A 13,924-nucleotide genomic window follows, 5' to 3' on the forward strand; every position below is an offset into this window, starting at 1 on the left:
GGAGAGGAGTTTTGCAAAGCTTTAAATGTACAATCCCTTTGACCTAGGAATACCACCTCTAAAAATTCATCGTACACATACTTGCTCATGCATTCAAAGAGACACATTCACTGATCTTCCTTGCAACATTGCTGATAACAGCAATGGATTACTAGATAGATAGACAACAGATAGATAGATGACAGATAGATACATAGAGAGATAGAGAGATAGATACCATACAGTGGAATACCACATAGCCATTATAATTATTAGGTAGATCTATACGTCTTAATATGGAACCATCTTCAAGATATATTGTTAACTGAAAACATTAAATACAATATGGTGTTTATTGCATGTGACCATTCATGTAAGAAAGGATATGGCATATATGCCTGTAAATGCATAGCATATACCTGGAGAGTGACGCAAGACACTGGCAGATGTGGTTGGCCCTGAGGAGGTACAATGGGGGTTGGGCATGAGACAAACGTAATTTTTTCTTTATATCAAGTGTACATAATACTTTTTTACTTAAAAATAAAACAGTCAATAAGAGGTAAAAACCCCTAGATGATTATGAGGTGCAGCCACATTTAGGAGCTGCTGCAAGACTCCAACTCCTACGTAAACTTAAAAGAAAAGAACAATATTACATTTAAAAACATATACTGACATATATTAACATCATCCCCTATTGCTTATATTTACCAAGCTTGGTTAAACTTTTAAGCAAGAAACCTTTGGCTATGGCTTCATTTATGAAGAATTACAACCCGTTCATTCATCTGTCTATTCATTTATTTAGATATTCAGTCTTCAGCAAATACTTACATAGCTTTAGGTGTTATGAGTACAGAGAAGAAAGACATGGTCCCTGCCCTCAAATCTAATGGGAAAAAAAGAAGCAGACAACTACAAGTCAGTGGGAATCACAGTGACAAAGGTAGCACGGGGCGCTGAGGGTCATTGTTCCTCTTTACAGCCACCAGATCATTCAATCCATGACCACATGCAATGCGCAGTGCCCCTTACCCTTTATGCTCTGTTGTGTTCTGCTGAGAACGCTAAACAAGAGCCACCTCTCATTAGCTTCTGCAAAAAGACCTCCCACCCAATAAGAAAGCCTGGGTCAGTGCTTCTCAAAGAGAAGTCCCCAGACCCCTTGCATCAGAACAAAATGGGAGGTTATTGTGAAAGATACAGTTTTCTACATTCCATCCTGGACCTCTTGAACTAAGATCACCAGAGGAAGATGCCAGATTATTATACTTTAGAAAATGTGAGAGTCACTGATCTAGGAAGCCAAAGTGTTTTCAACAATTTTTCTTACGGTTAAATTTGCTGCAGACTTTTAAACAGCAGCCTCCAAAAGTTATCACTGGACTCTTCATATTTCCATGGAAAAACTAATCAGTAAGGCTTTGTTACAGGAAGATGGCGCTGATGTCAAAATTAATGTAATTTGGATGCTGAATGTATTTATTCAGGAAAGCTATTCCTGGAGACTGTCTCAGGTCTTTGCCCTTCTTAATATATCCTTCTCTTTAATACAGTGATAGGCTGGTGATGTGGCCTTCGGTGGTATTTTAATGTTCTACCAAAAGTGGGTGAGGAAGCAGAGCCATAAATCATAATAGGTCTGACACAGACAGACCTTAAAATGTATCTCCAAGTAAGTTATAAAAAGCCAAAATCATAAAAGAAGAGATAAAAGGAGAAAGGACCAAGGCATATTTTATGAGTCTTTTACATAAATCATCTCCTCCAATCTCTAATTTATATACTAAACTGGTCCAAGATTCTTCATTCAGGAGATTTCAAAGGCTGAAAGAAAAGTTAACAAAAGTATCTTGTGGAACTTTTCCTTTAAGGAAGCAGAAGCTATTGGCGAAAGAAATAAAAGAGTGGACTTAGGACATGGCCATCTTATATCTCCAAACAGTTGAAATATTATTTCATGGAGAAGCAGATTTATAGGATGAGAAATACTGGTGCTAATGTCAACCAAACAGACTCTCTAAGGACATATGTTCTTGTGCCTCAGAATATAAGGTTGATAGCAAAGTTGAATAAGAACAGTATAAGAGGGTTTCCCTGGTGGCGCAATGGTTGAGGGTCCGCCTGCCGATGCAGGGGACACGGGTTCGTGCCCTGGTCCGGGAAGATCCCACATGCCGCAGAGCGGCTGGGCCTGTGAGCCATGGCCGCTGAGCCTGCGCGTCCGGAGCCTGTGCTCCGCAACAGGAGAGGCCACAACAGTGAGAGGCCCGCGTACCGCAAAAAAAAAAAGAAAAAAAAAACAGTATAAGGGAAATATACACCAATCTCATGTAGATGCAAAAATCCTAAATAGAACCTTAGTTCTATGGGTTTTAGCAAACGTATGATGAGATGTATCCATCGTCATGGTCTCATGCAGACTATTTTCACTGCCCTAAAAATCTTCTATCCTCTGCTTATTTATCCATCCCTCTCCCCTAACCTCTGACAGCCACTGATCTTCATAGTTTTGCCTTTTCCAGAATGTCATATAGTTGAAATTATACAGATGTAGCCTTTTTTAGAGGGGCTTCTTTCACTTAAGAATGTGCATTTCAGGTTCCTCAATGTCTTTTTATGACTTCATAGCTTACTTCTTTGGCCCTGAATAATACTCCATGGTCAGTATGTACCACAGTTTATTTATCCATTCACCTACTCAAGGACATCTTGGATCATCACTGGATAATATGGTAGTTCTGGCAGAGGGTATATGGGAAATCTCCGTGTCTTCCTCTCAATCTTGCTGTGAACCTAAACTGTTCTAAAAATAGTCTTAACAAAATAATAAGTTGAAACCCAATTTGAAATATTTGCACAAGCTTTTTGTAAAAATAAAAAATAAAGGACATGTACGTTGCCTCCAAGTTTTGGCAATTATGAATAAAACTGCTATAAACATCTAAACAAACAAACACAAAATTAGTAATCAAATTTGTCAATGTATTGATTGCCATTTTAAAAAATTCAACTGGGGGCTTCCCTGGTGGCGCAGTGGTTGAGAATCTGCCTGCCAATGCAGGGGACATGGGTTCGAGCCCTGGTTTGGAAAGATCCCACATGCCGCGGAGCAACTAGGCCCGTGAGCCACAACTACTGAGCCTGCGTGTCTGGAGCCTGTGCTCCGCAACAAGAGAAACCGCGACAGTGAGAGGCCCGCGCACCGCGATGAAGGGTGGCCCCCGCTCGCTGCAACTAGAGAAAGCCCTCGCACAGAAACGAAGACCCAACACACCCAAAAGTAAATAAATAAATAAATAAATTTATTAAAAAAAAAAAAAAGATCACACTGAATGATTAAGATATATCCCAGGAATCAAGTATGGTTGAATACTGAAAAAAAATATTATTTTAATATATCATATTAATAGGTCCAAGGAGAAAACAATATGATTATCATAATAGATGCAGAAAAACGTTTGACAGATTCAATACACTTTCATGATAAAAACTCTCAGCATACTTAAAACAAAAAAGAATTTCCTTAACTTTATAAAGGAGGCCAATCAAAAACATACAGAAAATATCATACTTAAAAGGAAGACACCCAAAATGCCCCCACTGAAGTCAGGATACCCATTAGCATGGCTTCTATCCATCACCAAACCAGATGTCATAATCAGCACAATATTGTACATCAGCTACACCTCAATTAAAAATAGTTAAAATAAAAGAAGTAAATAGCCTAAAAGTAACAAAACTAGTTGAAACATTTATAGTATGAGAATTATACATTCACATCGATAACCTAGTATGATATTTACCTAAAATTTAAAGCACACAAAAGAATGCTGTACAATGTTTACTGATACATAAATATATTGGAAAAGTATAAAAACATACATGAATGTAAAACACCAAATTTATGACCGTGGTGATCATCACTCCTCAGGAGGAAGAATAGCATCAAGAAGGGCAACTGAGTGAGTGATGTTTAATCTATATTAAAATCTGAAGTCAATGTAGCATAGTTTATGATTTTACAAAGCTAGGTGCTCTGAATAGGGTTGTTGGTGTTACTCTCTATTCTCCACATATTTGATATATTTCATGATGGAATAAAAACGAAAAGAAAGGAGACAAAACAATTGTTATGGGCAGGTGATAGGCTGGTATAACAATAACAAGGGGAAACTATTAGAACTAATAAAAGAGCTCGGTTAGAGACAAAACAAACATCCCCAAATCAACAGGATTTCTATTGATCTGCAATAACCTGGGTAAATGTCTGATGGAGGAACAGCAATCCCATTTTCAGTAGCCAATTAGTCGTAAAATATTCAGGAAGAGGCTCTATAAGACCTATGCCGGACCTAGATTAAATCACAAAATTTTGCTGAGATATTTTATTAACTCTGAAGCCTGATGGACATTACATATCAATATTATGACTTTCAGATGTGGAATCAGAGGCTTAAACAGGTTGGTCAGAGGTGGCTCAGCTATTTACTGACCCATCAAGGCTTGGAACCCAAGTCCCTCAAGCCTTGGCTACTTCCTCAGACCTGAAGCCAAAAGGTACATTTAACACATTTCCCACCCTTGCCAGCTTCGCAGAGATTTACTGTCCTGAAACACACCCACTGCAGGTGAGGAAAATTCCTACTGATGCCTCACTAAAAAATGCTTTTAACAGTGTGGGTAGCATTTCATTGCGATGTGTGAAATCAACCTTCTCTCTTCTAGATACGCGTTTGCTTTCTTTCTCTCTGCTCTCCCTGCTAAAAGTAATCTTCCCCCATGTGTGACAGTCAATAAAGTAAATAATTTTATTTAAATTTTTAATCAGCAAAGTGTGGATAAAGTCTAAGGGGGAATACTGGTACGAATGGGGACAATGCCCCATCCAAGCTAAAGAACTTAAAGAATTTAACTCTCCAAAGAGGCTCAAGGTTTCCAAAGGTGGCATGTTTTCTAGTTTATGACCAGCAGATGGCAGCATAACTCAAGAAAAGAAACCAGGTTCAATTCCTCAGATTAGTTTCAAAAGTTCCTAATCTTTTTCCAAGGAGAAAAACACCATTTTTATTCAAATAAATTGCTGGGGTAAAAATTATGAGCTTCAAGTGACAGTGGTATCCCCTGGTTAAAAAACTGAATTACATATATATGACAAATTAAAATGAACTCATTGTAACTTCTGAAGGAATTTATACTTTAACAATCACACAAAAACATTTGTATGCATTTGAAACACAGAAACATGGTAGAACACCTGTGTGTGCAGAATATTTACATCCACTCCCAGACAATCATTGGCCTGCTTATGCATTTGCAGACCCTTAACAATAACTATTGTTCCCTGGGGTCCTGGTTCCACAGATGAGGCCACCGCCTTCCTCAAGCCTTAAGCTTTGGGAGGCTGGGATCTTTTAAAAGGACAGGGTGGAGCAGAAGTTCCCATTTTCTGTGTAGCTAAGTCTTAGAACTCCAAAACCTACTTTTAAAAATCATAACAGCTCTGGCATTGCAATTAACTTTTTAATGCAGAAAGCACCATGTAAAACAGGGCCTTTGTGGGAATGCAGAGTTTCCCAGTGAGATGGTATTTGTAGTTGTCAAGGTCATAGGTTGGAGTCCGAATGCATGAATTGGTGAGAGATATTTCTAATCTATTTACGTTAGCTGTGTGATTTGGGCAAGCAACTCAACCTCTCTAAGCTTATTTCCCGACCTGTAAAAGAGAAAGCACATTTCTTGCCTCCTGGAGTTTTTGTGAGGATTAAACGAGATAATCTCTGAAAGGCACTTAAGGAAGCACCTGGCACACAGAAGTGTCATTACCATCGTTATTATTACTAACACCACAATAGAGTATCACTGAACATTGGAAACTTCATAGATAAGGTCTCTTTTAGTGAATTCGTCTCTGCAGGGAATAACAACATATCATGGGTGACATCTAGCCATCCATAATGTCCCTCCGTTTTCAACATTTCCAAAGCGTTCTAATAAAGAAGGGCAACATTTCTTCCTTGGCAATGCCAACGCAAGATCTCTGGGCTTATATTGAAGAGCCCTGACGGTGAGAAATACTGGGGAGAGTTGCCATCCACCAACCACTAGCCTTCGAGCTGCCATCCCTGGAGTGGCCACTCTCAGCAGATTCCAGGAACCGAAGTGTCCCCAAAGGCAGCATGTGCATACATGGGCATGTGAAGGTGGAGATGTTTGTGACTGAGCCTCAGCATTTTAAAAAGTCATCTGAAAATCTGAATTCCATGTCCACGGATAGTCGGTCCTAACCTTCCTGCCCCAGAGGCCTTATATTTGTAGAAATAACATTCCCCTTTTTTTTGCCACACTTTCTTTCTCATCCTAAATAACAGTGAACATTTGCTAAGGTCTGGCCGGTAAGAACATATGGACTAGACTGCCCAAGCCACCTTCCTTGGACTTCACCCAGACATACACTTCTTTCTCACAGTCACGGTCATGGCCACATAGACACACAGGTGGGTGCAGGCTGGGGAAGTAGAACCGAGTCGGTGGAGAAAATTCATGGTGATAATTCTTGCACAGACACATTAACCTGGGGGCAGTTTATACCACTGACACTGGGCTGTGGTGTTTCTGGTGTATCATGCCCTCGACTGACCCAGTGAACTTGCTAAGGATAATTCAAGGAGGGAAACAGCAGAGGTGAAAATGCTCAGTTTAGTGGAGCATGTGGCCTGGAGGAAACTGACCTGCCCTGACCCATTTGGGGCCTTCAGAGGGCAACCTCAAAGCGGTGTTCTGAAAGCCCAACAGGCTGGACTATCCACCTCAGTGTCCCAGAAGTAGGAAGAGGAGGAGTCAAACAGATTGAGGAGGATGTGGGCGGGACTTTTCTAACACTCCACTCATTTTTGCCCCAAAGCACAACAACATTCTTGATGACAATGGGCCATGCCAATAGTCGCTTGGAGGTAATGTTAGGCGAAAGAATAACATAAGATAGTGTTATATTGGCCTCTGGATTTGCTTCTGAAGAAGCATCCAGAATCAGAGAAAAAGCTCAACAGCCAGGCTGTGAGTTGGTGCAGGACCTCACTGGTGAGAGCTCTGGGACCTCTCTCCAGGCAGGCATCACTGAGGGGCTCTCTGCGCATCACCGTTAAAGATGCGAGGTCTCAGGAGAGATGATTTGGTTGACCCTCCATGGATGAATCAACCTTAGGCAGGATGACAGGGGACAGCACAGTACAGACAGAGCCACCAGGGGCACTGTCGAGTCTCTGGCAGCCATGGTAAGCTGTGATGCTCCACCAGCCTTGGAGCTCAATCCTCGCCATATTGAATTCTTATCTTCCCAATGGCTCTCTCCCCAAGACAGTCCCCACACATAGCCCCCTTGATCTGAGGAAAGCCCATGGTCTCCCACTTACTTGTCATTCACAAGTTTCCCACGTTGGTGAATCTGATTTTCCATTGTGAAGTTGATTGTGACACCATACACGTGCTCATCGTGAAATACCTTCATTTTGGACTTGTATGCTTCATCTTGAAAATACCGGATCATATCAGGGAACCAAACTGTCAGTCCATAGTAACTGTAATACAGAAGACAGAATATTTGAGCAGCAACACCATCAGAGACTGCATTCAGGACTTGATGTAAATCAAGCCCATTTTAAATGTATCAGTATGGTTCATTAGAAATATCTAATAATATAACTCATCATATTAATAGATCTAAGGGAAAAAAATCATGACTACATCCATAGGTGCCAAAAAGGTATTTGATAAAACATGACATTCATTCCCAATAAAAACAATAGATTAGGAATTCATGGACGCTTCCTTAGCATGTAAAAATATATATATCTCAGCTCAAAAGTCAGGATCTTTCTTAATGAGGAAACGCTGCTGTCATTACCACTAACATAAGAAACAAGACCAGGATATGCATTATCAGCACTACCATTTAACACTATGTTGCAGGTCTTAGCTAACTCAGCTACTCATGAGAAAGAGCATAGGAATATAAAGTTGCAAAGCAAGAGGTAAAACTATCTGGAGGGCAGACAGCAGAGGCAAGAAGAACTATAATCCTACAGCCTGTGGAAAAAAAACCGCATTCACAGAAATATATACAGGATGAAAAGGCAGAGGGCTATGTACCAGATGAAGGAACAAGATAAAACCCCAGAAAAACAACTAAATGAAATGGAGATAGGCAATCTTCCAGAAAAAGAATTCACAATAATGATATTCACAATAATGATCAAGGACCTCAGAAAAAGAATGGAGGCAAAGATTGAGAAGATGCAAGAAGTGTTTAACAAAGACTTAGAAGAATTAAAGAACAAACAAAGAAAGATGAACAATACAATAACTGAAATGAAAAATACGCTAGAAGGAATCAATAGCAGAATAACTGAGGCATAAGAACGGATAAGTGACCTGGAAGACAGAATGGTAGAATTCACTGCTGAGGAAGAGAATAAAGAAAACAGAATGAAAAGAAATGAAGACAGCCTAAGAGACCTCTGAGACAACATTAAATACAACAACATTCACATTATAGGGGTCCCAGAAGGAGAAGAGAGAGAGAAAGGACCCAATAAAATATTTGAAGAGATTATATTTGAAAACTTCCCTAACATGGGAAAAGAAATAGCCACCCAAGTCCAGGAAGTACAGAGAGTCCCATACAGGATAAACCCAAGGAGAAACACACTGAGACACATAGTAATCAAATTGGCAAAAATTAAAGACAAAGAAAAATTATTGAAAGCATCAAGGGCAAAATGACAACTAATATACAAGGGAACTCCCATAAGGTTAACAGCTGATTTCTCAGGAGAAACTCTATAAGCCAGAAGGGAGTGGCATGACATACTTAAAGTAATGAAAGGGAAGAACCTACAACCAAGATTACTCTACCCAGCAAGGATCTCATTCAGATTTGATGGAGAAATCAAAAGCTTTACAGACAAGCAAAAGCTAAGAGAATTCAGCACCACCAAACCAGCTTTACAACAAATGCTAAAGGAACTTCTCTAAGTGGCAAACACAAGAGAAGAAAAGAACCTACAAAAACAAACCCAAAACAATTAAGAAAATGGTCAAAGGAATATACATATCGATAATTACCTTAAACATGAATGGATTAAATGCTCCAACCAAAAGACACAGGCTTGCTGAATGGATACAAAAACAAGACCCATCTATATGCTGTCTACAAGAGACCCAATTCAGACCTAGGGACACATACAGACTGAAAGTGAGGGGATGGAAAAAGATATTCCATGCAAATGGAAATCAAAAGAAAGCTAGAGTAGCAATACTCATACCAGATAAAATGACTTTAAAATAAAGAATGTTACAAGAGACACTACGTAATGATCAAGGGATCAATCCAAGAAGAAGATATAACAATTATAAATATATATGTACCCAACATAGGAGCACCTCAATACATAAGGCAACTGCTAACAGCTCTAAAAGAGGAAATCGACAGCAACACAATAATAGCAGGGACTTTAACATCTCACTTACACCAATGGACAGATCATCCAAACAGAAAATTACTAAGGAAACACAAGCTTTAAATGACACAATAGACCAGAGATTTAATTGATATTTATAGGACATTCCATCCAAAAACAGCAAATTACACTATCTTCTCAAGTGCGCATGGAACATTCTCGAGGATAGATCACATCTTGGGTCACAAATCAAGCCTCAGTAAATTAAGAAAATTGAAATCATATCAAGCATCTTTTCTGACCACAACACTATGAGATTAGAAATCAATTACAGGGGAAAAACGTAAAAAACACGAACACATGGAGGCTAAACAATACAGTACTAAATTACCAAGAGATCACTGAAGAAATCAAAGAGGAAATCAAAAACTACCTAGAGACAAATGACAATGAAAACACGATGATCCAAAACCTATGGGATGCGGGAGGGCAGACAGCAAAAGCAAGAAGAACTATAATCCTGTAGCCTGTGGAACAAAAACCACATTCACAGAAAGATAGACAAGATGAAAAGGCATAGGGCTATGTACTAGATGAAGGAACAAGATAAAACCCCAAAAATACAACTAAATGAAGTGGAGATAGGCAACCTTCCAGAAAAAGAATTCAGAATAATGATAGTGAAGATGATCCAGGACTCAGAAAAAGAAGGGAGGCAAAGATCGGGAAGATGCAAGAAATGTTTAACAAAGACCGAGAATTAAACAAAAAACAAATAGAGATGAACAATACAATAACTGAAATGAAAACTACACTAGAAGGAATCAGTAGCAGAATAACTGAGGCAGAAGAACGGATAAGTGACCTGGCAGACAGAATGGTGGAATTCACTGCTGTGGAACAGAATAAAGAAAAAATAATGAAAAGAAGTAAGACAGCCTAAGAGACCTCTGGAACAATATGAAACACAAAAACATTCACATTATACGGGTCCCAGAAGGAGAGGAGAGAGAGAAAGGACCCGAGAAAATATTTGAAGAGATTATATTTGAAAACTTCAGGGAACGAAGATAGACAAGATGAAGTGGGAAGTTTATAGCTATACATCCTACCTCAAGAAACAAGAAAAATCTCAAATAAACAATCTAACCTTACACCTAAAGGAACTAGAGAAAGAAGAACAAACAAAACCCAAAGTTAGCAGAAGGAAAGAAATCATAAAGATCAGATCAGAAATTAATGAAAAAGAAATGAAGGAAATGATAGAAAAGATCAATAAAACTAAAAGCTGGTTTTGAGAAGTTAAACAAAATTGATAAACCATTAGCCAGAATCATCAAGAAAAAAAGGGAGAAGACTCAAATCAACAAAATTAGAAATGAAAAAGGAGAAGTAAAAACTGACACTGCAGAAATACAAAGGATCATTAGAGATTACTACAAGCAACTATATGCCAATAAAATGGACAACCTGGAAGAAATGGACAAATTCTTAGAAAAGCACAACCTTCTGAGACTGAACCAGGAAGAAATAGAAAATAGAAACAGAAAAATCACAAGCACTGAAATTGAAACTGTGAATAAAAATCTTCCAACAAACAAAAGCCCTGGACCAGATGGCTTCACACGCAAATTCTATCAAACATTTAGACAAGAACTAACACCTATCATTCTCAAACTCTTCCAAAATATAGCAGAAGGAAGAACAGTCATTCTACAAGGCCACCATCACCCTGAAACCAAAACCAGACAAAGATGTCACAAAAAAAGAATACTACAAGCCAATATCACTTATGAACATAGATGCAAAAATCCTCAATGAAATACCAGCAAACAGAATCCAACAGCACATTAAAAGGATCATACACCATGATCAAGTGGTGTTTATCCCAGGAATGCAAGGATTCTTCAATATACGTAAATCAATCAACGTGATACACCATATTAACAAAATTGAAGGATAAAAACCATATGATCCTCTCAGTAGATGCAGAAAAAGCTTTTGAAAAATTCAACACCCATTTATGATAAAAACTCTCCAGAAAGTAGGCATAGAGGGAACTTACCTCAACATAATAAAGGCCATATATGACAAACCCACAGCCAACATCGTTCTCAATGGTGAAAAACTGAAACCATTTCCACTAAGATCAGGAACAAGACAAGTTTGCCCACTCTCACTACTATTATTCAACATAGTTTTGGAAGTTTTAGCCACAGCAATCAGAGCCGAAAAAGAAATAAAAGGAATCCAAATTGGAAAAGAAAACGTATAACTGTCCTGTTTGCAGATGACACGATATTATACACAGAGAATTCTAAAGATGCTCCCAGAAAACTACTAGAGCTAATCAGTGAATTTGGTAAAGTTGCAGGATACAAAATTAATGCACAGAAATCTCGTGCATTCCTATACACTAATGATGAAACATCTGAAAGAGAAATTAAGGAATCACTCCCATTTACCACTGCAACAAAAAGAATAAAATACCTAGGAATAAACCTACCTAAGGAGACAAAAGACCTCTATGCAGGAAACTATAAGACACTGATGAAAGAAATTAAAGATGATGCCAACAGATGGAGAGATATACCATGTTCTTGGATTGGAAGAATCAACATTATGAAAATGACTATACTACCCAAAGCAATATACAGATTCAATGCAATCCCTATCAAACTACCAACGGCATTTTTCACAGAACTAGAACAAAAAATTTCACAATTTGTATGGAGACACAAAAGACCCTGAATAGCCAAAGCAATCTTGAGAAAGAGAAATGGAGCTGGAGGAATCAGGCTCCCAGACTTCAGACTATAGTACAAAGCTACAAGACAGTATGGTACTGGTATAAAAACAGAAATATAGATCAATGGAACAGGATAGAAAGACCAGAGATAAACCCACACACATATGGTCACCTTATCTTTGATAAAGGAGACAAGAATATACAGTGGAGAAAAGACAACCTCTTCATTAAGTGGTGCTGGGGAAACTGGACAGTTACATGTAAAAGAATGAAATTAGAACACTTCCTAACACAATACACAAAAATAAACTCCAAATGGATTAAAGACCTAAATGTAAGGCCAGACACTATCAAACTCTTAGAGGAAAACATAGGCAGAACACTCTATGACATAAATCACAGCAAGATCCTTTTTGACCCACCTCCTGGAGAAATGGAAATGAAAACAAAAATAAACAAATGGTACCTAATGAAACTTAAGACAACACTCAGAATGGTAGAAAATATTTGCAAATGAAGCAACTGACAAAGGATTAATCTTCAAAATATACAAGCAGCTCATATAGCTCAATATCAAGAAAACAAACAACCCAATCCAAAAATGGGCAGAAGACCTAAATAGACATTTCTCCAAAGAAGACATACAGATTGCCAACAAACACATGAAAAGCTGCTCAACATCACTAATCATTAGAGAAATGCACATCAAAACCACAATGAGGTATCACCTCACACCAGTCAGAATGACCATCATCAAAAATTCTACAAACAATAAATGCTGGAGAGGGTGTGGAGAAAAGGGAACCCTCTTGCATTGTTGGTGGGAATATAAATTGATGCAGCCACTATGGAGAACAGTATGGAGGTTCCTTAGAAAACTAAAAATAGAACTACCATACGACCCAGCAATCCCACTCCTGGGCATATACCCTGAGTAAACCATAATTCAAAAAGAGTCATGTACCACAATGCTCATTGCGGCACTATTTACAATAGCCAGGACATGGAAGCAACCTAAGTGTCCATCGACAGATGAATGGATAAAGAAGATGTGGCACATATATACAATGGAATATTACTCAGCCATAAAATGAAACGAAATTGAGTTATTTGTAGTGAAGTGGATGGACCTAGAGTCTGTCCTACAGAGTGAAGTAAGTCAGAAAGAGAAAAACAAATAGTGTATGCTAACACATATATATGGAATCTAAAAAAAAAAAAAAAAAGGTTCTGAAGAACCTAGGGGCATGATAGTAATAGACAGAGATGTAGGGAATATACTTGAGGACACAGAGAGGGGGAAGGGTAAAGCTGGGATGAAGTGAGAGAGTGGCGTTGACATATATGCACTACCAAACATAAAATAGATAGCTAGTGGGAAGCAGCCGCATAGCACAGGGAGATCAGCTCGGTGCTTCGTGACCACCTAGAGGGGTGGGATAGGGAGTGTGGGAGGGAGACGCAAGAGGGAGGAGATATGGGGATATATGTATATGTATAGCTGATTCACTTTGTTATACAGCAGCAACTAACACAACAATGTAAAGCAATTATACTCTAATAAAGATGTAAAAGAATAATAATAAAAATATTTTTTTAATAAAATACAAAATTTTTTAAAAAGGATCAGAAATTTCCTAGTTGTAGAAGCCACTAGAGTTGGTTGCCTGTTACTTAGAGCCAAAATCATCCAATCTGACACAGACTCTGTAAGTTAGAACCAACTGTAACCCTC

The 13,924-nt window shown here is 38.5% G+C and overlaps 1 protein-coding gene across 3 annotated transcripts in view; it reads right to left on the reverse strand.

Annotated features, from left to right (window-relative positions):
* The window catches only part of SV2B (synaptic vesicle glycoprotein 2B), a gene marked incomplete at its 3' end in the record, with an annotated part of 76,636 nt that overhangs the window by 11,845 nt on the left and 50,867 nt on the right, over window positions 1-13,924 (reverse strand). For all 3 annotated transcript variants that reach the window (XM_082836152.1, XM_082836154.1, XM_082836153.1), the window contains one exon: window positions 7,395-7,559. In XM_082836152.1, coding sequence (XP_082692278.1) covers window positions 7,395-7,559 — 165 coding nt within the window. The remainder of the gene's footprint in view (window positions 1-7,394; window positions 7,560-13,924) is intronic.

Source organism: Leucopleurus acutus, assembly GCF_964270905.1.
Source record: "Leucopleurus acutus genome assembly, chromosome: 1".
Taxonomy (NCBI): domain Eukaryota; kingdom Metazoa; phylum Chordata; class Mammalia; order Artiodactyla; family Delphinidae; genus Leucopleurus; species Leucopleurus acutus.